The sequence below is a fragment of the Chelonoidis abingdonii genome, chromosome 3 (genome assembly GCF_003597395.2).
Source record: "Chelonoidis abingdonii isolate Lonesome George chromosome 3, CheloAbing_2.0, whole genome shotgun sequence".
NCBI classification, from domain to species: Eukaryota; Metazoa; Chordata; order Testudines; family Testudinidae; genus Chelonoidis; species Chelonoidis abingdonii.
The window spans coordinates 140,897,661-140,919,471 of NC_133771.1; the positions used below are offsets into that span (position 1 = coordinate 140,897,661).

Sequence of the window (21,811 nt, forward strand, 5' to 3'; positions counted from 1 at the left end):
CATGCCTCTGGACCCCACCCCCTGACTGCCAATCTCCTTTCTCTGATTAAGCTAACCTGCCCCTGGAAATTTCCACTACCTGCGTCTGACGAAGTGGGTATTCACCCACGAAAGCTCACGCTCCAAAACCTCTGTTAGTCTATAAGGTGCCACAGGATTCTCTGCTGCTTTCACAGATCCAGACTAACACGGCTACCCCTCTGATACTGTAGTGTAGTAGGGACTCAAAACCATGTTTCCCAAGTCTAAAGTTAGCTCCTTAGCCACTGGATCATGCTTCCTTTCTGATCAGTATAGCAATTTAATATGGGAGCTAATGTACGTGGGAAATTTGTTAGTATTGTAGATACTTGTATTGGCATAAGAGAGAGAATTTATTTAACTGTTATAGTGGTAATGTTATACCCTAAGCAGTTAACACAGATTAAAAGAACAGTCTTCAATACTAAAAAAAAAAAATTAAGATCTTAATATTGTTATGATGGGAGTCACTGGAGGACATTGTTACACAAAGCATTACCAGTTTGTTTTCTTAGCATGCAAGTAGTGTTTGGGTCCTTGAAGATATACATATTGTTGTAAGTTTTGTGATGTATATTTTTTTGGGGGGAGCTGTTGCCAACAGCTGGAGAGTTTGCTCTCTGCTTTACCTTGTCTAGTTAGAATCAAATCTTTGTGCAGAGTTGCTTCCTGTGGCATTGGTGTTGGACTGAGTTTCTGAAAGCAGGAATTACCTATATGCCATTTATGACCAACTCTGTTCAAAGATGGGTGTGTATAGTATATGTAAACAAGCTATACTATGAAAATACCCAGACTCCACATCACTGATGTCTTCTCCAACAGGAAACCAACCTGCAAGACCCTGAAATCTACTACCAATCAGCAAGGTAGTGACCATATTAAGGAATTGAACTTCCTATTTTAATATTAACAAAAGTGTGGAGATTAATTTGTATATTGGGGATTGAATAGCTCAGGATACTGGAGATATGAAGCGTTCCAGTTTTAGGCCACAGTTTTGAATCCAGAGGCCATATGGATAGTGACAAAGTTGTTAAGACTTGGAGGCTGTTTGGTAGCTGGTATGAAATGAGTTGGCATGCTCGGTTTCACTCTCAGTGGACAGCTGTCCACATTGCATAAATCATCACACTTGGCAGCCTCATTGGAGAGGCCAAAGATTGATCCTAGGTTGTGGGCTTTCTGAACTGTGCCTTCCACAATGGGGCCCGGCTTGTAATATCAGTAACAACACAGGTGTAATGGACATAAAAGCTAAATCACTACTTCACTCATAGAAGTAATCTGAAGGGAACATATCTATCTGTGGGGCAGTTAAGGACCGTTTGCACAACCATTCTCCATGTGGTGGATAGAAAGATTACTTCTGTCTCCAGAGCTGTCACTCTGGTACATTTCACAAGGAAAAGCATTCACTAAAATTTTTCAAGGGGATAGTGGGAAGATAACTAGCATGCAGGGCCGTCCTTACCCATATGCAAAGTATGAAGCTACGCAGGACACCAGGAAATTTGGGGCACCAAATTCCCTGGTGCCCTGCGCAGCTGCGTGCTGCTCCAGCCCCTGCTCTGCCTCTTCCCCATGGCCCCCACCCCTGCTCTGCCCCAGCCATGTCTCTTCTCACCCCCACTCTGCTCCACCCCTTCCCCAAAGCCCCTACCCCACTCCACCCCAGCCCCACCTCTTCCCACCCCTGATCTGACCCAGCCATGCCCCCCACTCCACCCCTTCCCCTGAGTACTGCAGGAGGGGTCTAGCATGCCCTGCACTCACCAGATGGCAGTAAGTGCAGCGACCCAGACCCAGCCCACTCTGTGCCACGCCGCCAGCTCCCAGCTGCACCGCCAGTGAGTGCTGGGGGGGAAGTTCCCCCCTGCCCCCCAAGGCTGGGAACCAGGGGAGCAGAGGGGAACAGGCTGGGGCTGGGTCATTCCACTTCTTGCTGCCCTGTGAGTGCGAGGTCAGGCCAGGCCTGCCCTGCAATCACCGGGCAAGCAGGAAGTGGAGCAACCCGCCCCCAACCCACTCTGCTGGCTTGTGCTGGAGGGCGGTTTCCCTCCTGCCCCCCAAGCCTGCTCCTGCCCCCCTCAGTGGAGGCCTGGGGCCACCCCCCCCCCCCACGTGGGGAGGCTGCGTGGGGCACCAAAATGGCTAGGGATGGCCCTGCTAGCATGCAACCAGACTTACAATAGTAGTAAATGGGCTTAGGCTGAACAGCTAGCTTTTGATTTTTCAGTTCAAGATTCCATTTAGATAATGGAGACTAGCTTTGTAAAGATGTTTGTAATTATCCTGAGTTTTCTTCCATTCGTTTGTGACAGGTATTGAATTTGATTTAATTTAGAATATGTTTATTACAATATATGTAAAAAATATTAATGGACTGATTTTAATTGTAATATATTCAATCAAATTTCTATTTAATACATTTTAAAATACATAATTGCCTCTATTACTCTTGCTTTTGGTTTATATTGTTCCCTTTCCAGGTTTGCCTCCTTTTTACTCCATGCCTTTCTTATAATAGTTCATGGTGTATCATTTTCCTACATTGTATTCTCTCTTTTCCCCTGTATTTTCTTTCTGTTTAATGTTCTTTCCTTCCCCGCATTCCACCCTAAGGGTCCCCCACTATCATACTTCTCTTTTCTAACTTAAATCAGGGGATAATACAAAAATGGGGAAAGAGGGAACTGTTCAGGGGCAGCCCACAGATAAGAAGCCAAGATCCAGTGCCAGTTAGTGCATGGGGGGAGTTGATGGATGCTGTTGAGGGGCTCCATTTTTTGTAGTTTCTGGCTAGCAGGTGTTTGGTAAATCTGAAGGCCTCCCTGCCTCACAACTCCTCTGGTACCTGGAAAGAAAAAGGAGCATTCTCTTTCTCTGTTCTCTACTCCCACCCTAGAGCCTGCATGGATGGTGATGAAGCTGGGAGTTTCTGCTAAACCACCTCTTTCCCAGCCCCCGTTTTTGTTTTTAGTTCTACCAAGTAAATAGGTCCCATGCCTCCCTCTGCTGTTTCTCATTGCTTTCCTAGGCAGTAGCAACATGAAACTGACCTGCTTTTTGAGAGTTTTGTTGCCTCCCATAGAGTTCTGATTTAAAATAATAAGACTGATACTAATCTTTGAAGTTTAATTAATTGGGAAAGCTAATAGCATAAGCAATGGAGCTATCTGTCTGCAATTGCATGAAGTCAGCACTGCATCTGTTTATACTTGCTTGTGTTTAGACAGTTATCTTCACAACTTCAACCCTGTATTACCCATATGACCGTCCTTTCTCTTCACTGGTAACTTTACTTCAGCCTGCTTTGCCAGATTTGCACAGTCGTAATGCATTGGAAATTAATCAGAATAAAAAATACATTAGAAACAGATTCTACTTTTGCTGACAGTTTACTTAGTTTTTTTCAATTCGGTCCATTGAATGGGCCAAATTTATCTCTGGGATAATAAAATTGACAGTAATGACACTGAAGACGAAAATCCACTTGCACTTTTTAATGACTGAGATGCAAGCCTTCTTCTATTGGAATCTTCTCGGATGTTTTTGGTGAATATTCTGTTACTGTAAAGGATTCTATTTGCACATCTAGCTTTCATTCTTGAATGTTGTTAAAAATAGAGGTGGTCTTGAACCAAATCCTTGAATCCTGAACTTTTTTCAGCTTTAGATAAGAATCCAAACTTTGCAGCCTTTGGTTCTCTTCTTTTTAATAATTAAAGCATTTTAAAACTGGAAATCAGGCAGGTCTTTTTGATATTGGATAAAAGTTGAGAACTCCTGTGGTTGTGATGGATTGCCTAGATGCCTTCTGCAATCAAACTTGTCTTATAACAAGGCCTGTGTCAATAGTGGTAATGAAACTTTCCGCAGGAGAGAGGGCACTTGGAACATTATACCTGCTGTTCATCTGAAGTTGTAGGTCCCTATGGTGTAATCAGAGAGTCAGATTAACTTGTGAAGGACACAATGCCATAGGAAGGTGGGCAGCCAATGGACCATCTCTGAGCACCAGGTATGGTTGGTGGAGCCAGGATTTCCAGATGACCATGTCTAAACTGCTGCTGTCCATGCTGAGGTGACAAGCTTATGCTTAAGAATACCATTACCAGTCCTGTGCTGCTGCAAGTTTGTTTACTAGCTCTGAGACCACGTAAATCTATTATTTTTGTTTGCTAGAACAAGGCTTGTTGGTGTGAGAGAGCGAGAGCTAGTGAACTGTAATGGAGCTGGCACATTGTTTTGGCTCTCACAGCAAAAGCCCCTGTAGAAATCGGTGAAAGGAATGAAATTCTGTATACTGGCCACCTTTTTCAAGCTAGATTGACAGTATATTGAACTGTATTCTGCGGCCTCATCTGCAAATTCACATAGGTTTAGGCTGGTGATTTTACAGTAGGCCCTATGAAATGCAACTAAGTAGTTCCATCCAGTAGAGGGTAATACTGTACACAGACACTAGACTGCATGTTACAGTAGGAATTTAGGTGGCTGTGTCATTTCTGGGTTTGTTCCCTTTGTCTCTGGCTGCAGCACCAATCGTCTTGTCTTGCTACAGGTAATCAGGCTGACAAAATGTTTTTCATTATTTTATATTTCAATTTATAGTATCTATATTATTTAAAATATTTAATAGTGCTCTAGCTGGATGGTATCGTCCTTAGCATCGCCATGGAGTTTATATTAGGAGTTAATGTTGACAGTTGCAGTATTAACTCTCGCTCTATGCCTTCTTCCACATCTGAGGCCTGATCTAAAGCCCAATTAAGCCAATGGAAAAACACCTATTGCTTTCAACTGGCTTTGGATGAGGGCTTGGAGTACGCATAGTTTGGAGATCTAGGAGGGGAGCCAATATCAATGCGTCTTCCAGAGTTCAAAATGAATCATGTAGGGTCTTTGCAGGATGCTCCTAGTCTACTGGATTTCCCTGTAGATCTACTGGAATATCCGCACTTAAACTGATAGTCTTATCCGTTCTACAGTCTCATAGACTTTAAGGTCAGAAGGGACTATCATGGTTGTCATAAACAGATAAGTAAGAGTTAATAAAACAGAAGTACTTTATATCTCTTTTGACTGTAAAGGGTTAACAAGTTCAGTAAGCCTGGCTGTCACCTGACCAGAGGACCAATCAGGGGACATGGATACTTTCAAATCTTGAGGAGGAAGTTTTCGTGTTGCTGTTAGTTTTTGGTTGTTGTTCTCTTCTGGGTTCTGAGAGTGACCAGATGGCAACCAGGTTCTCTCCAATCTCCTGATACAGGTCTTATGTGCTCGAATAGTAAGTAATAGAGATAATAGGCGAGTTGGCTTATTTGTTTTCTTTATTTGCAATGTATTTGGCTGAGAGAGTTCAAATGTGTATTTTGGCTGGAAGGTGTTCAAATTTGTATTTTGCTGAAAGGATTTTAATTTGTACTTGTATACTTAGGCTGGGAGGGATTCCCAGTGTCTATAGCTGAAAAGACCCTGTACCTATTCCATTAAATTTACAAAGATAATTTTTACTGTTTTCTCTCTTTAAATAAAGTTTCTGTTTAGAAACCTGAGTGTTTTTTATTCTGGTGTGAGACCCAGGGGACTGCTGGATCACCAGGACTTGGTGGGAAAAGAGGAAGGGGAGAGAGAGGCTAAATCTCTCTGTTTAGAGATACTGTCTTCTCAGGGAGAGTCTGGGAGGGGGAGAAAGAAGGAGGGGGAAGGTGCATTTCTCTCTGTTAAGATCAGAGTGAATCACAGTGATCTCCAGGGTAACCCAGGAGGAACTGGGAGAGGCAACGGTGTAGGAAAGGGTTTACTTCCTTAGTAAGATCCAGAGGGCTGGCGTCTGGGGTTCCCGGGCAAAAGGTTTGGACCAGAGTTACCAGGCACTGAGAAATTCCTGGTTGGTGGCAGCACTACAAGTACTAAGCTGGTAACTGAGCTTAGAGGAGTTCATGCTGGTACCCCATCTTTTGGACGCTAAGGTTCAGAGTGAGGAATTATTCCATGACAATGATCATCTAGTCCAGGGGTCAGCAACCTTTCGGAAGTGGTGTGCCGAGTCTTCATTTATTCACTCTGATTTAAGGTTTCGCGTGCCAGTAATACATTTTAAAGTTTTTAGAAGGTCTCTTTCTATAAGTCCATAATATATAACTAAACTATTGTTGTATGTAAAGTAAATAAGGTTTTTAAAGTATTTAAGAAGCTTCATTTAAAATTAAATTAAAATGCAGAGCCTCCTTCCTCCCCCCCAGACTGGTGGCCAGGCCAGGCAGTGTGAGTGCCACTGAAAATCAGCTCGTGCCGTAGGTTGTCTACCCTGATCTAGTCTGACCTCCTGCACGCTGCAGGCCACAGAACACCCACCCACTCCTGTAATAGTCCTGAAAAACTCTTCCCTGACAAGGAGATGACAATGAATTGGGAATAGTGTATGCAGTGATCCACATGCAATTTCCCCGTGGAACTTCTCTGCCTGATGGGTTTATACACTGGTGGGGCAATGCAGCCCTTTTCCTGTCGACTCGACTCCACTAAAAGAAAGCACTAATGTAACTGTAACAAAATGCTTGATGATCTTCTTGACATTTGCCAGTGTCCAACCTTGGTGGTGATCTCCTAACGTTATTCTTAAAGTGATACTTAAATGCTTTAGAATCTTCAGCTTTTTTTGGCAATAATCAGGCCTGTGAAATGGACATGTAGTCACACAGTGATGGGGGTTGCGTATTTTCCAAGAAACCCTATCCTCACATAGGATTAGACCACCTGCTTTGGAAGGGCTAAAGTCTTCCCTGGCTGTTCTGTGTGAGTAGAATTCCCATTAATGCTAGTGGAACTTACATTTTGTCTACTGTGTGGGGAATGTGCCTCTTTAATGATACACCCCAGGAATAATAGAGTTGTGGGAATCAGAGATGAGAAAAGACCTTTCAGTTTATGGAGCTGAGCCTCTGGTAGGGTGGACTGTTCAGTACTATGATCCAGTGCGGTATCAATTTAATCTCTGTTATGACCACTACTGCACTTTCAGACAGAGGGGCTGGAGCTTAGTAGGGCTTTTCCATCTCTGAGTTCTGTGACTTTGTGATTCTTTATTTTCTAGTGCCTGTTCTAGTTTTCCCACGTAAGATGGTTCTGCAGTTTAAATAACCTCCCTGTCAGGAATATTTAGCCTAGAGTTTCCTTTTCTTGATTTCTTCCAATGACTCCTGCGTATGGTACCACCCTAGATAGTTCGCCCATTTCAAATATTTACATTCTTCACATAATCAAATTCAGTTAGCAAGTTGCTGTGCTACGTTCTGTTAGCCTTAACATTTCACTTGGCTAGTAGAGGATTTCTTATCACTCAGTGATTGAATAACATTAAGTTCCTGTAAAAATGACCTTCCAGAAGAGGTAGGATTTAAGGCTCCGGAACTGTAGGTCACTCTAGTTATTTTATTAAATTGTATCAGATGCATTTTGGCTTTTGTTTTGGGGTGGGGGAAAAAAAAGAAAAGGGGTAAAATACAAACTCAAGTTCAAACAACTGAAAAAAAAATCTAATGCTTTATTTATTATTTCTAGTTCATATCAACTCAGTAATGGTGTAGCTGTTTCTATACATGTGTAGAAAACTCCACACATGTCAATTAATATCCATAAGGGTACATTTAAAACTGCAAGTTCAATAAAATGGTGATAGGCAGTTTCATGCACTTGCCACATATTACCTCATGGCTGCACAGGGCTGGCCTGTTTTCTGTCATTTATTCCTGGCTTTGCCATTGACCTCTTCGGGCAAATATCTTCACCTCTGTTCTCCCTTTCACCCTTTGTCTGTCTTGTTAATGTAGTCTTTAAGCTCTTTTTTGAGGCAAGGACCTTCTCTCACTGGGTATGCCTATACTACCTGCCGGATCAGCGGGTAGTGTGATCGGTCTATTGGGGATCGATGTATCATGTCTCATCTAAATGTGATACGTTGATCCCCACCGCGCTCCACGTCGACTCCTGAACTCCACCAGGGCGAGAGGCGGAAGCGGAGTCGACGGGGGAGCGTCAGCCGTCGATCCCGCACTGCAAGGATGCGAAGTCAGTCAATCTAAGTCTGTCTAAGATATGTTGACTTCAGCTATGCTATTCTCGTAGCTTAAGTTGCGTATCTTAGATTGATGCCCCCCAGTGTAGACCAGGCCTATGTGTTTGTACTGTGCATGGCACGCTAGGGCCTCTAAGTGCTACTGTAGTGCAAACAGTAATAGCTGCTGTTGTTTTACCCAGCAGCAAACTACAGAGCAGCAGAAGCAAGATATTATCTACAATGATGGTACAAGCTGCACTTCATATTAAATGGTAAAAATAGTGTAGATAGGTCACTTCAGTAATTACCAAGAGAAAAATGACAAGGCAGAATAAAGGAAGTTCCAATCTGAAAGGTTTCGTTCCCACAATGGAGAAAATTGTGTACATTTATGGCAATATTATCATTCCATAGTTATTGTAGCTTCCTCTGTGCAGGGATTCCAGCTGGGTCTCTTTGCTGTTTGTGGCTTGTGCCAAAGGCAGCAAAGTGCCTGTTCACAGGGAGGAGTAGTATGATCATATTATTTCAACTTAGCAATGACTGCCTATAAAGAGGCTGGTCTTTTTGGCTTTTCAGGCTTTTAAGGGAGAGGGGCCTGGATTGAGACCTGCTCCTTAAGTCTTGTCCTGGTGGGTGTTTGCATTCTGAGGGCCTGCAGCTCCCACTGGCTTCAGCTGGAAGAAGTGTAGGTGTTCAGCACCTCTGGAAATCAGTCTCCCTTTTACAGCTCCACTATCACACTTTAAGTCAGTAGGTGACAAAGCCTTTGTTCTAGTGGCCCCTAAACTGTTGAACTCTCTTACCATTTTAAATATTGTCACTTGGCTTTTCAGCATTTTTCCTAACGTTTTACACTTGCACAGTTAAAATCACAAAGGCAAAAAATGCAGACGTCAATGTTCCAATGATATCAGCTTGTCTGTGTTTCATCTCCTATATGTTTGCATGGTATTCATTTTACAACATAAATAGTAAGCTATTAAATAATATATTAAGCTGCATACTTACCTGGGAAAACAAAATAGAAAACAATAATATATATGCCCTGTGCCTGAGGTAACCTTGATATGCATAAGAGTAAGAATTGTGATAGGAGAGTATATCAATTATCATTTCAATCCAGTATCCTGTCTCTGACAATGGTGAATACCAGATGCTTCAGAGCAAGATGGAAGAAACCCCAGGGTGGAAAATTATGGAATAACCTGATGGTACTTTTTCCATTGACTTGAGTGGGAACAGAATTTCATCCACCGTGTGTTTCTTTTTAACCCATTTTTCCTTCCTTCTCACCTCACATGTAGACTTGGCCTTGGCCACTGTCTGGCTTGAGACAATTTTCGGCAAGATAGTTTAACAGGGTAACTGTTCTATTACGAGGGATAAATCTTAGCAGTGAAAAACACTTCAATTTTTTTTAAAAGACAGCTTAGAAGTTGCAAAATATTTTACAGTGCTGCAAAAATTGCTGAGAGTTGTTTCTGAGCTTTTAATGATATCCTCACTCTAGCTACTTTTGCATTAGCCATAAGAACATTCTCCATTTGTGGTTTTTCCATCATCCTGTGCCCCTTGGTGGGGGTCAAGAGTTCATTTATAAATAAAATTATTATTACAAATTATTGTGGCAAGCAATCACCACTGCATTAAAAAAACAGACTCCACAGTACAGTATGTCTGACTGTAAGTTGAAATAAATCGACACTTCAGTTTCTTATTCCATCCTAATTGATAAGGGTACTAGTAATTCCCATATACACTTGTTAAAGGAAGACCAGATCATGTAGTTTGCTGAGTGTTCGTGTGTGTTTTTTTAATTTATACTTTAGTAATGAGGTTTTGTTTAGAGCCATCCAAGAGGCTTATAACTAGGAGTAACAGGACAAGAGAGAGAAAATGAGAATTTAAGTTAAATATTAGAGGGGAAGGGAGAATTTCCTAAAGGTGAGATTTCTTTGTTGAATTGTCCTCCAGGGAGAGTGACAGGAACACCATCTTTTGTTGCAGCTAGAATAGATTTAGCAGATACTGTGTAGGGAGTCTTTCAGCACTGGCAGGTGGATGAATCAAATGACCTAATTGTTTGTGTTTTCTATCTCGATTTCTACATTCTTACTCAGATATGATAACAGTAATGGGCTAGATTCATCCCTGAGAAAAGAGTGCAGCTTCTTTGACCTGCCTACAATACCTCTGAATTTGGCCCAATGTGTGTATTGTATCACATCTATGCAACAAGTAAAAGTTGTGCCAATAGGGAAACTGTTCTCTCTCTCCCTTTCTCTTTTTTAAACTAAAAATAATGGTAAAGTTTCTTTGTTACGTGCATACAGCTAGCATGCAGATTTTATTTTAAGCGGAGAGAAAGGCCCTGATGCTGAAGTCCCATGGGCACAGGAGTCCATGCTAGCCGGTCACATTGCAGGATCAGGGCTTACATTTTGAAATATGGATAATAGGCAGAAACTGGCTATGCTTCAAAGAGAGACTTCAGTCTCCTCTAGTAGGAATGTTCTGGCTGGCTTTCTCTCTGCAGCGCTCTCCCCATGTACTCAGAACACAGAAATACCACATATAGCTACACAGTGAGTCATTGCATCCCATTTAGGCTTGAAGTAATGAACAATCCCAATTGCCACCATTTGAGAAAGCGGGGATATATCAGGATCAGTGCAGTGAAGCAAAATAATTGTCAGTTTTAAGCAATTGCCCCTTTGAAGTAAGTAGCAGGAGTCACTCAAGTGTGTGTATTAACACATAAATTCACACCCTTTTAGGAAACACTGCCAGCTGATATTTTCCAGTTCTCTGGCAGGCCTGAAGATCTAGTTATAAAGATCACTTTATCTGAGCTTGCTCCTCTGTCCCGTGTTCAGTACACTGCAAGGTCCACAAGGCAGTTGTGCTGCTTCACAAAACAGAAATATAAAGTATTAAGTTTCTTACTAGTGTTGCACTGTGTATATGTATGTGTATTTTGATCTATCATTGCTCGATTGCCATTGAGCACTGTCTATTTTTATCTTATGGAATAATCATGGGTAGGGTTAGAAACAAAAAGAAATGATTCAGGAGGGCCAGTAGCTGTTTTGGGAAAGAAAACAAGAACTCTTTTAAAATCAGTTTGAATTTTAAATGGGTGGTATAATTAATATAGGAAACTTAAGAAAGTATTCCGACCCATCTTTCTTTGGTTCCATTGAATCAGTCAAATGGAGCGTTAGCCTTTTTCTGAGAAACAACTGGCACTTTCTCAATTAAATATCTCAAATGTTATATCAGGACCAAACGCTCATAATTACAGAAGTGTTCTTCTTTTGTAACTCTGAAGCAGCATCAAAAGAAAGTTAAATTTTTATCTATACTCGAACACATGCAACATATGTGGGCTTTCCTATGACTATAGGACCTTTTCTGCCTTCGTACATGTTGTTTATTCAGTCAGAAATACTATGTCCTTCAATTTGCATCCTTACGAAAGTACACATAGTTTTTGGAGTTACTTGCTCTAGGACTGCAAGTTAGGGTTATCCCGATGATTGCAAATCCACACATTCATGGCGATTCAGTAGCCTACGTGAACTCAATTTGGTCTTCAGTCCAGTTTTCAGTGAACATATTTTTACATCACAAATGACACAGACAACCCTGTTGGTGGTCTTCACAGAGAGGCCAGGCACTGCCTGCGTAAAACCTGAGTTACTCTGTAATTCCTCAGAATAGGCTTTCCAAATCAGGATTGACACGATTGGTGGTGTGTGATGGGGAAGTCTCCTATAGGGGTAAGAGAGTAATTCAAAGTCCTTGCCCTTTCTTTCATCGCTCTCTCTGCTTAAAGTGACAACACCGGTTTCCTTTTACTGGTGGGTTTTGTGATGGGCATTTAAAAAAAATTTAGAGTCTGCTTTTTGCAAATAAATTCAAACCTGAAAAGGCCAATGTTCCAGGCATTTATTTGCACCTATTTTAGCATATACTATTGCTCTGTGATGTCAGTTCCACCCTGCTCATCATGACAGTCTGCTACTCTGATATGCTCCTAACAGGTCAGCAGTGAAAATAATTTGCTTTTCCTAATTCATCCTAATTTCAATCCCAAAGGATTTAAGATCTGAAGGATGTAGTGTAATATGCTGGTTGTGTTATGATCTCCAGGACTGGAGCTTGCTTTGAATTGCTGCTTAAAGACTTTTTTTAGAATTATTAGTCAGAGCCAGAGCAATGCCAATTTATGCTCTCAACAAATGGGATCATAATGAGAGAGCAAAAAAATGAGGATTGAACAAAATGTGGACTGTGGAAGGCATTGCAAGGTTAATGTGTAGTGAGTTTTGTTCAGCAACTTCTTATCTGTGTGTCAAGGTATTATTCCCACTTTGAACTTTAGCGTCCAGAAAGTGGGGACCTGCATGTACCCTTCTAAGCTTAATTCCTAGCTTAGATCTGATAGTGCTGCCACCAACCAGAAATTCCAGTGTCTGGTACACTCCCTGTCTCCCCAAAATCTTCCCTGGGGGACCCAAGACCCAAACCCCTTGGGTCTTAAAACAAAGGGAAATAAACCATTCCCCCTCCTTCCCCCTCCCAGACTTTCCCTGAGAGGTACACTGATCCAAACTCCTTGGATCCTAAAACAGAGAGGAATTAACCTTCCCCCGACCTCCTTTCCCCACACCAATCCCCTGGTGATTCAGACCCAATCCTCTTGGGTTTTAAACAAGGAAAAAAATCAATCAGGTACTTAAAAAGAAAGCTTTTAATTAAAGAAAGAAAAATTAAAAATTGTCTCTGTAAAACCAGGATGTGAAACGTTTACAGGGTCTTCAGCTATACATAGACTGGAGGGACTCCCTCCTCCCTAGCCTAAGTTACAAGTTATAGCAAACAGAGGTAAAATATCCTTCTAGCAAAATACACATTTGCAAGGTAAGAAAACAAACATAAAACTAATCCGCCATTTCTAGCTAGTACTTACTATTTTGAACATGAGAGACTGTTTTAGAAAGATTGGAGAAAGATCTGGTTGCACATCTGGTCCCTCTTAGCCCCAAGAGCGAACAACGAACAAAAAAAACCAGCACAAACAAAGACTTCCCTCCTCCAAGATTTGAAAGTATCTTGTCTCCCGATTGATCCTCTGGTAAGGTGTCCACCAGGTTCACTGAGCTTCTTAACCCTTTACAGATAAGAGACTTTAACCCTTAACTATCTGTTTATGACACTGTGGCATTAGTGAAATCAGTAATAGACTCTCCTTTGAAATTAAATGATGTCCATATAGCCGTGTTTAGTTCTAGGGAAACAAGCCAGTGTTTTGAGGCCATTGGATTATAAAGTCAGATGCAGATAGTCTGCTGGAATGTACGTTAGCTGTGCTTTCAATGAGGCACGACAACTGAAATACAGATAACAGCATTTCATAAACAAACATAACAAAGGAATCACAGTGGAAAAAAATGTTCTTGTGAGAAGCTGTAGTTGTCTCTAGCTTCACTTGACCAATCAGAACAAACTGAGACCTGGTGTAAGTGGGTTGAATACCTTATAAAGGAGTAGTGCTTCAATAGAACTTCATTTAGCCCATTGTATAGATTATGTGGGTAGTAATCCGATAGTTTTTTTAAGTTTACCATTTTTGAGAGACTACAGGTTTAAGTCCATGTCTTATGTTGGTAATTTTCAGTTTGTGGATCAATATTTTGATTTAATGTTCAGACATACAAACATGTAATAAAAGGGAAAGGAAAAATCAGCGCAGAAAAGGCTTTGTGGGACAGTCTATAAAAGTGAAGATCAATGGATCCCTTTTCACTCTGCTCATTTAAAACATTTTGATTAGTCCAAAGTAGCATCTTTGATTTCTCTACAGAGTAGCAACATCAGCTGCTCAGTATCTTCAAAATCTTTATAAAATGATCAATAACATGAGAAAAAAGAGAAGGTAGGCAGAGCAGAAGAGATAAGTGGGAATAAAGAGGTAGTGTGATCGAGTGGTTAGATCACAGGGGCTGAGTGCTTGAACATCCAGCCTCTATGCCTAGCTTTGCCACTGAGTTACTGTGAGCAAGTCATATAATAGTTTATCCCTCTGTAAACTTAATATAATAAAAAGTATCTATCTCTAAGGGATGTTGTTTGAATTAGTTAATGTTTTCAAACCTCTTTGGGATCCTCCGATGAAACTATTTTAGAATAGTCTGTTCAGGTTCTTATACTGTGCTGATCACTGGGGCATTTAAGCACTGTGTAAATACAAAGTAGAGAGGCCAACATAGGAATTAGAGGTGGGCGATATTTTAATTTGCTTGGATAATGATCACAAGTATCAGATTAATCTTTGCTCAGCAGCAAAAAGTCCTGACCTCTAGAAATTGGAATCAGAAGTTAATTATTTATTCTGGAGATCAGATTTGGGTTTCATAGCCTGTAGTTACTGGTATCATTGTTAATTTCATTATGGACTTAGTGGTGATGGTGAGAGATGAATTCATTGACTTGCGTAGTAAGAGATCAGCATAACCCTCAATAAAGTCCTGTGTTGAGATGGGTGAGATCACGAACATAGCACTGTGACCTGTCTGTTCCCAGTTTTGATGGGTCTGTTTTTACCATCTGCTTGGCTGTTCAGACCTAGCTTAGTCCGGTGTCCTCAAAACAGTTCTGAAAAATACAATGGCGTTTGAAATTGAATGGATAGCCATCATTTTGATGAGCATGAAAGGCTCAGACATTGATTGGTTAGCTTTTTTAATGGGTCTGCCAGGTTCCCATGTAACAAGTTCCTGTGCATGTTATCTTTGGGTGCTTTCAACTGTGTCTTCTACATTACTCTAATACTTCTCTGTCATAGGATGTGTACTATAATTTCTGGTATTGGCAAATGTGCTTTATTGACCCATGTCACTAATACTGATTACATATGCTCAAAGATGTTGGAGGCAGACAAAAGATGTAACAAGCTAGATTCTGGTAGTATTTGATTATGCCAGGTAACACCATAGTGCTTCATTGTGCCCAACCCTGTGCAGGTTCACATGTGCAGAGAGAGTGCCTTTTATCCCGGGGGTGGGGCCTGGTACAATCTGGTCCTTGCACTCCTGTGGGCTCAAAGACTCAGTGAGGTTAGTACCAAAAAGCGAAGCAAGCCACTCCAAAGTGAGAGGGCCCAGGTGGCTGTGGGACCATGGCCCTGCTCCCTCACAAGCAGCATATATGGCTTCATATAACATGGAGAGCACACAGTACTTTTGTGGAAGGTGAGGCAGTGGTGATCAAGGAGAGGGGACACTGTGTCTGAATCTGATAGGACAGGCTTTGAGAGCCCTTGTTTGTGTAGTGTGCAAGTACATGGCTCCCAGTGCAGAGCTCTGTCTGATAGCCATAATATAGCCTTAAGGCTTGTCAACTCTATAGCATTTGGGTGTTGCAGCACCCTACCAGGCCTGAAAACACCTTGTGTCTGTTTTGTATTCTGGGTAATAACACCCAAGATTCCAGGCTTGTAAAATTCAACTGGCTCTTTATTAAGAGAACTATGTACAGAGATGCTACAGCTAACATTCTAGCCACATGCACACAGACTGACTTCCTGGTGCTTTCTTCAGACTCTTCTCTTCTGCAACCTAGGCTCCTTCCTCCAAGTCCATACAGGTTGCTACAATGTGTACACACACACACACACACCCCCCTTTTTCCAACAATGCACAGGCATGCACACCACAGTCCTGACTGCACTTGTTCAATGCCACTCTATGCATCCACTGTTATGTTTTTCTGCACTGCTGCAATGCCACTGCACAGGAGCTGCAAATGCTGCAGCTGCAATGGTACAGTTAGTCCGTGCAGTGCAATGTCGCAGGATGCCAGCCTGTGCTATGCTGACAGCTTTGATAGCCCATGGCCCTGGTTTTGTCACCTCACAAGCCACTTACCTGTTCGCTGCATGCAAAGCTGAAAGCAGCAGAGGCAATTCTTGGCTTCCATTGGCTCATCCCTGTCAGCCTACTCATCCTGATATCCCAAGGACCACAGTAGCGTACAAGGATGTAAAAATATAACTGCAACTCAAATTTTATTAAACAATTTTAAATATTCAAATAGGCTTTTTTTGGTCTCACAGAGAGTCCCCCGAAAATACAAGAACAAAAATTAACGATGAGTCACTTCCATGCCCACAGGCCCAAAATGAAAAAGGCTAGATCTGCCTCCACGGGCTGAGTGAAAAGTCTGAAGAAATATTTTTGTGTATACATAATTTACATAAAATTTACATATTTAATTGCACAGATTCCCCCAAATCCATTGCCTCTGCTCCATAGCCATCTACAGTTATTTGAGTGGATGGACACAGAAGGGAGTAGAATGCTCATTCAATTAGCCATGGAGTAGGAGCTTCAGAGAATCACTGCTTCCTCAAGCCAGGGGGAGGAGGAGTGCTCCGGTCTGCTTTTACCACAGGAGGCAGAGAGTTGTGCTCCCACATGTTCTCCTCTCCCCGTTGCTTTTACTCCAGACACATCTGTTTCCATCTCCCTCATTTCTAGGGCCCTACCAAATTAATGGCCATGAAAATTGTGTCATGGATTGTGAAATCTGGTCTCTTGTGTACTGTTTTGTGTACTTTCACCCTATGCTATACAGATTTCACAGAGGAGTCCAGCAGTTCTCAAACTGGGCATCCCAACCAAAAAGGAGGTCAGAAGGTTATTGTAAGGGTGTCTCAGTATTGCTACCCTTATTCCTGCACTGCTGCCTTCAGAGCTGGATGGCCAGAGAGTGGCGGCTGCTGACCAAGGGCCCAGCTCTAAAGGGAGCAGAACAGAAGTAAGGGTGGCAATACCACACCATGCCATCCTTACTTCTGCGCTGCTGCTGGTGCCAGTGCTGCCTTCAGAGCTGGGTACCTGGCCAGACCCCACCCCATTCTAGCCACCCAGCTCTGAAAGAAAGCACCACTGCCAGCAGCAGCACAGAAGTAGAAGTGGCAATTCTGCAAACCCCCCCTACAATAACCTTGTGACCCCTCCACAACCTTCTTTGGGGTCAGGACCCCTGTTGTTACACCACCATGAAATTTCAAATTTAAATAGCTGAAATCATGAAATTTACAATTTTTAAAATCCTATGACTGTGAAATTGACCAAAATGGGCTGTGAATTTAGTAGGGCCCTACTCATTTCCCCCAGTGAAGCCACCAGTTTGTCTCCACCCACTCGTCAGCTCTCCCCCTATCCTGCCACAAGTACCTCAAAGTCTTTTCTTTTCAGCAACTGCCACGGCATCACACCCCGTGCCAAGTGCTCCTTCCTCTCAGGTCTTCTGTGACCGGAGCAGGAAGGAGGAGCTGAGGGAAGGGGGGTGCTTGCTGAAATGTTGGAAAAGAAAGGAACATTGTTTCAGCCACTGACCCAACTCCCCTTGATAGCGGTCGAAGGACTGAAACCCCACTAAGACCATGCTGAAGGTAGACTCAACAGCCTGCCTAAAAAATGGGGGTTAGTAAGGTCTAACTTTAGCAATGAGAACGGGACAAAATAATTGGGCTCAGTGGTTTTACAGAGAGAGGGAAAAAGAAAGGTACTCTTATAGGATGTCTTTCTTGATAAATGTAACCATGAAAACTTCCATCTCTGCACTTGCGTGTTTCACCAAATTGTTGCCACAGTCTGGAAGTTAATACAAGGAAGAAGCCAAATTTTAAAAAAATAAATCCATGAAGAATCAGACTATATTGAAATACAGAAGTCGTGCAGATTCTGTAATGGCTGTGCATGGCTCATTGTAAAGCTTCCAAGAGACTGGGCTGTATTTCTTTTTCAAAAAATCTGTGTTTAAAAAGGCACTTTGTTTCTTATCAATATTACTAGTAAGCCCCAGGATTATCACTATTACTAGAAGCCCCAGGCAGCCTTGACAATCTCTTCGGCAGTGTTTGCTCACTCAAATGATTCAGCAGTTGTTTTGAAAGATGTCATCGTGACAAGTATTTTGTTTTTCTTCTTCTGTTACAGACCTTTACAGCTTGGTGCAATTCCCACCTCAGGAAAGCAGGCACACAGATTGAGAACATAGAAGAGGACTTCAGGAATGGCCTTAAACTGATGCTCCTCTTGGAAGTCATTTCAGGTTTGTTAGAAACAAAATGTCTAATGCATTTAGTAAACACCTCCCGTGACTCTAGAACCTCGTAGAGATTTTGTAGTGCAAAACTACAGCAGAAGTTAATCCTTGACCTTCAGGAGGGTTAGGAGCAATCTTGTTTTCCAGTTGCATGGAACAGCAAAACTTCAGTCTGAAAAGTGATCTGTTCACTGTCCATTGGAGGAGCTGCTGACCTGTATTTAGGAATGCTGAGCAAATTGATCGACCACTGCATCTGACCTGAGGCTGAAAATAAAAAGCAGTTTCTCACCTCAGTTTCTTTGTAAATATTCTTGAACAGTAAAGGAAATGGATGATTTGTCCACCAGGCACTTACTGCTTTGCTAAATTCCTTTTCTGCCTCCATTCCTCTAGTTCTGAATCCTACTGCACACAATTGGGAATTGTGTGGACATTTGTGTTCCCCTCCTGCATATTCCTGTTGGAAATTGTGCACCTGCCTAATTCCTACAGAAACAAAACCAGAAAATGAATAATTAAAAACCTTTGAAATAACCACGTCTTCTTGCTGGACAACCAGATCTGAGATCCTGGTTATCCTTGGACTGGCCAATTTAAAAAAAAGTTTTTTCTTAGCCTGCCTCAGGGTGAGGTGTCATCAGAAGGAAAAAATAAGTGAAATACTCTCTTAAAAGAATGAAAACTATTAAAGATCCAAAAAACTGAGCACAATGCATGAGTGAGCTTACAGAGTTATACAGATGAATACATTTTAAAACAAAGGAGCTGAAAACTGGCTCTGCTTTTCGTTACCTACAAAGTCTGGTGTTCAAGGTTCTGTGCTTCTGAGCTGATGATGTCCCAAAGCCATACTATGACTGCAGCTGTCTGAAACATTTGGCTTTGGGTGATATCACAAACTGCTGTTGGAAGGACGTAGAACCTGAAGGACCAGTCCTCATGCCCTGAAACTAGGAGTCTTTTAGTTTACCTTTCCTTTCCATGTGTAGGTCACAAATTTATTTTTTAAACATTTTATTCAGTTTTTAACACCTTAGTATGAGTACTTCAAGTTTTTTCTTTTCTTTTTTTAATTATTGGGCAAGCTTTTCAAAAGTTGGTGCCTAAAATCAGGCCCAGAAATCCATATTTAGAGACCTTAAATAATTAGTGGCCTGATCTTCAAAACTTCTGAGCACTGAACAGTTCCTGTTGACTTATTTATGCAAACCAGCTAAATCATCCATTTCCTCTGCCATTTAAAGGTGGGGAGCAGTCACCAACGGACTGTGTGATTAGCCAAGGATGCTCCTGAGAAGAAGAGATGGTTATGAGGGGCATATTGGATGATAAAGGCAAAGGATCAAAGGAAGGAGCATTTCCTATAATAATATATGGAGATATACCTATCTCATAGAACTAGAAGGGACCCTGAAAGGTCATCGAGTCTAGCCCCCTGCCTTCACTAGCAGGACCAAGTTCTGATTTTGCCCCAGATCCCTAAGTGGCGTCCTCAAGGATTGATCTCACAACCCTGGGTTTAGCAGTCCAATGCTCAAACCACTGAGCTATCCCTCTTCCCAAGACATGTTTTTGTGTGGAAGGCTTTGAATTTGTGTATGGGGGATTTATTCACATATAGTTACTCTCTTGACAATTTGAAAAGATATAGTCATGCAGCCTTTGGTACAAGACAGTGGCAGCATGGCTCTGAAATTAGCCAGTTTGCCAGTGATGGATGAGATTGGGATAAGTCCAGAGGTGGCAGGGATGCCCACAGGGTCCTGATGTCTGGGATTTGGCCCCATTTAACCACACCGATCCTCAGATTCTGCATTTTTCCCAAGATACTCCTCTTCCCTCTTGTGCATCTCTGCCAATCCTTCTGTCTGGTAGCAGCTGTTCAAATGCCATGGATTTGGGGAGATTTTACACAGAAAGCAAAGGATGACATGGCTGTCTGATTTATGACTTTCTCCTCTTGTAATCAGTCAGGAAAGGATGATGAGCTATGAGGAAGGACCTGTTCACTTTCTTTTTACTTCCTTTCAACTATAAAGCAGACACTAGTAGCACAATAAAGTATGAAAAGTGTATCCATTTATATACCTCTTATGTTTGGGCAAACATAAAATTTTATTCAGGTTTCATTGCTGTACCGGAAGATCAAGATAAGTCACTTCTTTGATTTTTGTTGGTTTGTTCAAAGGCACTTGATATTCTTTCAGAAAAATACCTCCAGAAAAACTGTTAGATTTTAGAAAATGTACTACATACATTCTGAATTTTCTAGTCGCCTCTATGTCTGTTGCCAGGTGCCTGTAAGTATAATTGCATTCAATTTGTTGTACTACAGGGGAAAGACTACCAAAACCAGACAGAGGAAAAATGCGCTTCCATAAAATTGCTAATGTCAACAAAGCCCTGGATTATATTGCCAGCAAAGGAGTGAAACTTGTGTCAATTGGTGCAGAAGGTATGTGGAAACACTTGACAATAGGCCTTGGTCTCTGGGTATACATATCCCAAAGAAGCTAAACAGCAGAGATAGGGGGCCAAATTGTCCTGGTGCCTCCTTGGCCATGGAAGGCCAAGGCCCCCAATGCCTTGATGGTTTCTCCGCAGAGGTGGGAAGACAAGAATTGGAAATGTTTTGGGTACGGGGAGATGTGGGTTATGGAACGGCTTGATGACTCTAGAATTCACTTCTCTCCATGGTTAGGTTTAATGGTCTATAATTTCTTGGTGTCCGCCCATTCCTTTTCCTAAAGATTAGGACAACGTTTGGTTCTTTCAGTGCCTTCTTTTATTCCAACATGCTATTAAAACCCAGTAACTTTAGAAATCAGATAGGAGTCTAGAATGTACCTCAGAAAGGCTTGGATCTTTGTTTATCTCTTTAGCGAATATAAAGTATAGCAGACTTCTTTTGATGTAACTGCTTGGGGGTTGAGACCTATTCCCATATTGTTACTTTGGTGACTGTACACAGTTACTACATTTTTGAGACCAAGGTTCAACATTCTCGATGCAGTTAAAACAGTGGACAATGGGAAAAGTGGCGGCTGGAGCTGGTTGGATATTGAACCTAGGGTGACCAGACATCCCGATAAAATCGAGACCATCCTGATATTTAGGTGTCTGTCCCACGTCCCGACCGATCTTTAGTCGGGACACATTTTATCCCGATATTTCACTCCGCTGGCAGCCCTCAGCTTTTTTTTCAGATGTAGCATAGTGGAGCTAGATGTAGCATAGTGACATGATTATTTTGTTGTTCTGCTCCAAATAGTCACTGTAGTTACATTAAAATGCATGACTGGCTGGTTGGATTTTGGGAAACATAATCTGACTGCTGAAATAAGCAGGATCTCAAAGCAGGTGGGATTTACCAAATGCAGCTTCCCATTGACTCCAATTCAACATCTAGACATTACAGTGATTTGTGCTGTCTAAATTAGATAAGAGTCATGGTTCCCATGCTTCACCTCAGGGGGCTTAGTGGGAGGGGGACGGTAACTGGATTAGAGAGAGGAAGGAAGGATATTTAGGTAGAAGTGAGTGGGGGAACAATCTTCATGGCTTCAGAGGCAATAGTGCCAATTAGGTGACGTTTGGGGG

The 21,811-nt window shown here is 41.9% G+C and overlaps 1 protein-coding gene across 2 annotated transcripts in view; it reads left to right on the plus strand.

Annotated features, from left to right (window-relative positions):
- ACTN2 (actinin alpha 2) overlaps positions 1-21,811 on the plus strand; it is a 163,458-nt gene that overhangs the window by 86,376 nt on the left and 55,271 nt on the right. For both annotated transcript variants that reach the window (XM_032775032.2, XM_032775033.2), the window contains 2 exons: positions 18,100-18,214; positions 20,547-20,666. In XM_032775032.2, coding sequence (XP_032630923.1) covers positions 18,100-18,214; positions 20,547-20,666 — 235 coding nt within the window. The remainder of the gene's footprint in view (positions 1-18,099; positions 18,215-20,546; positions 20,667-21,811) is intronic.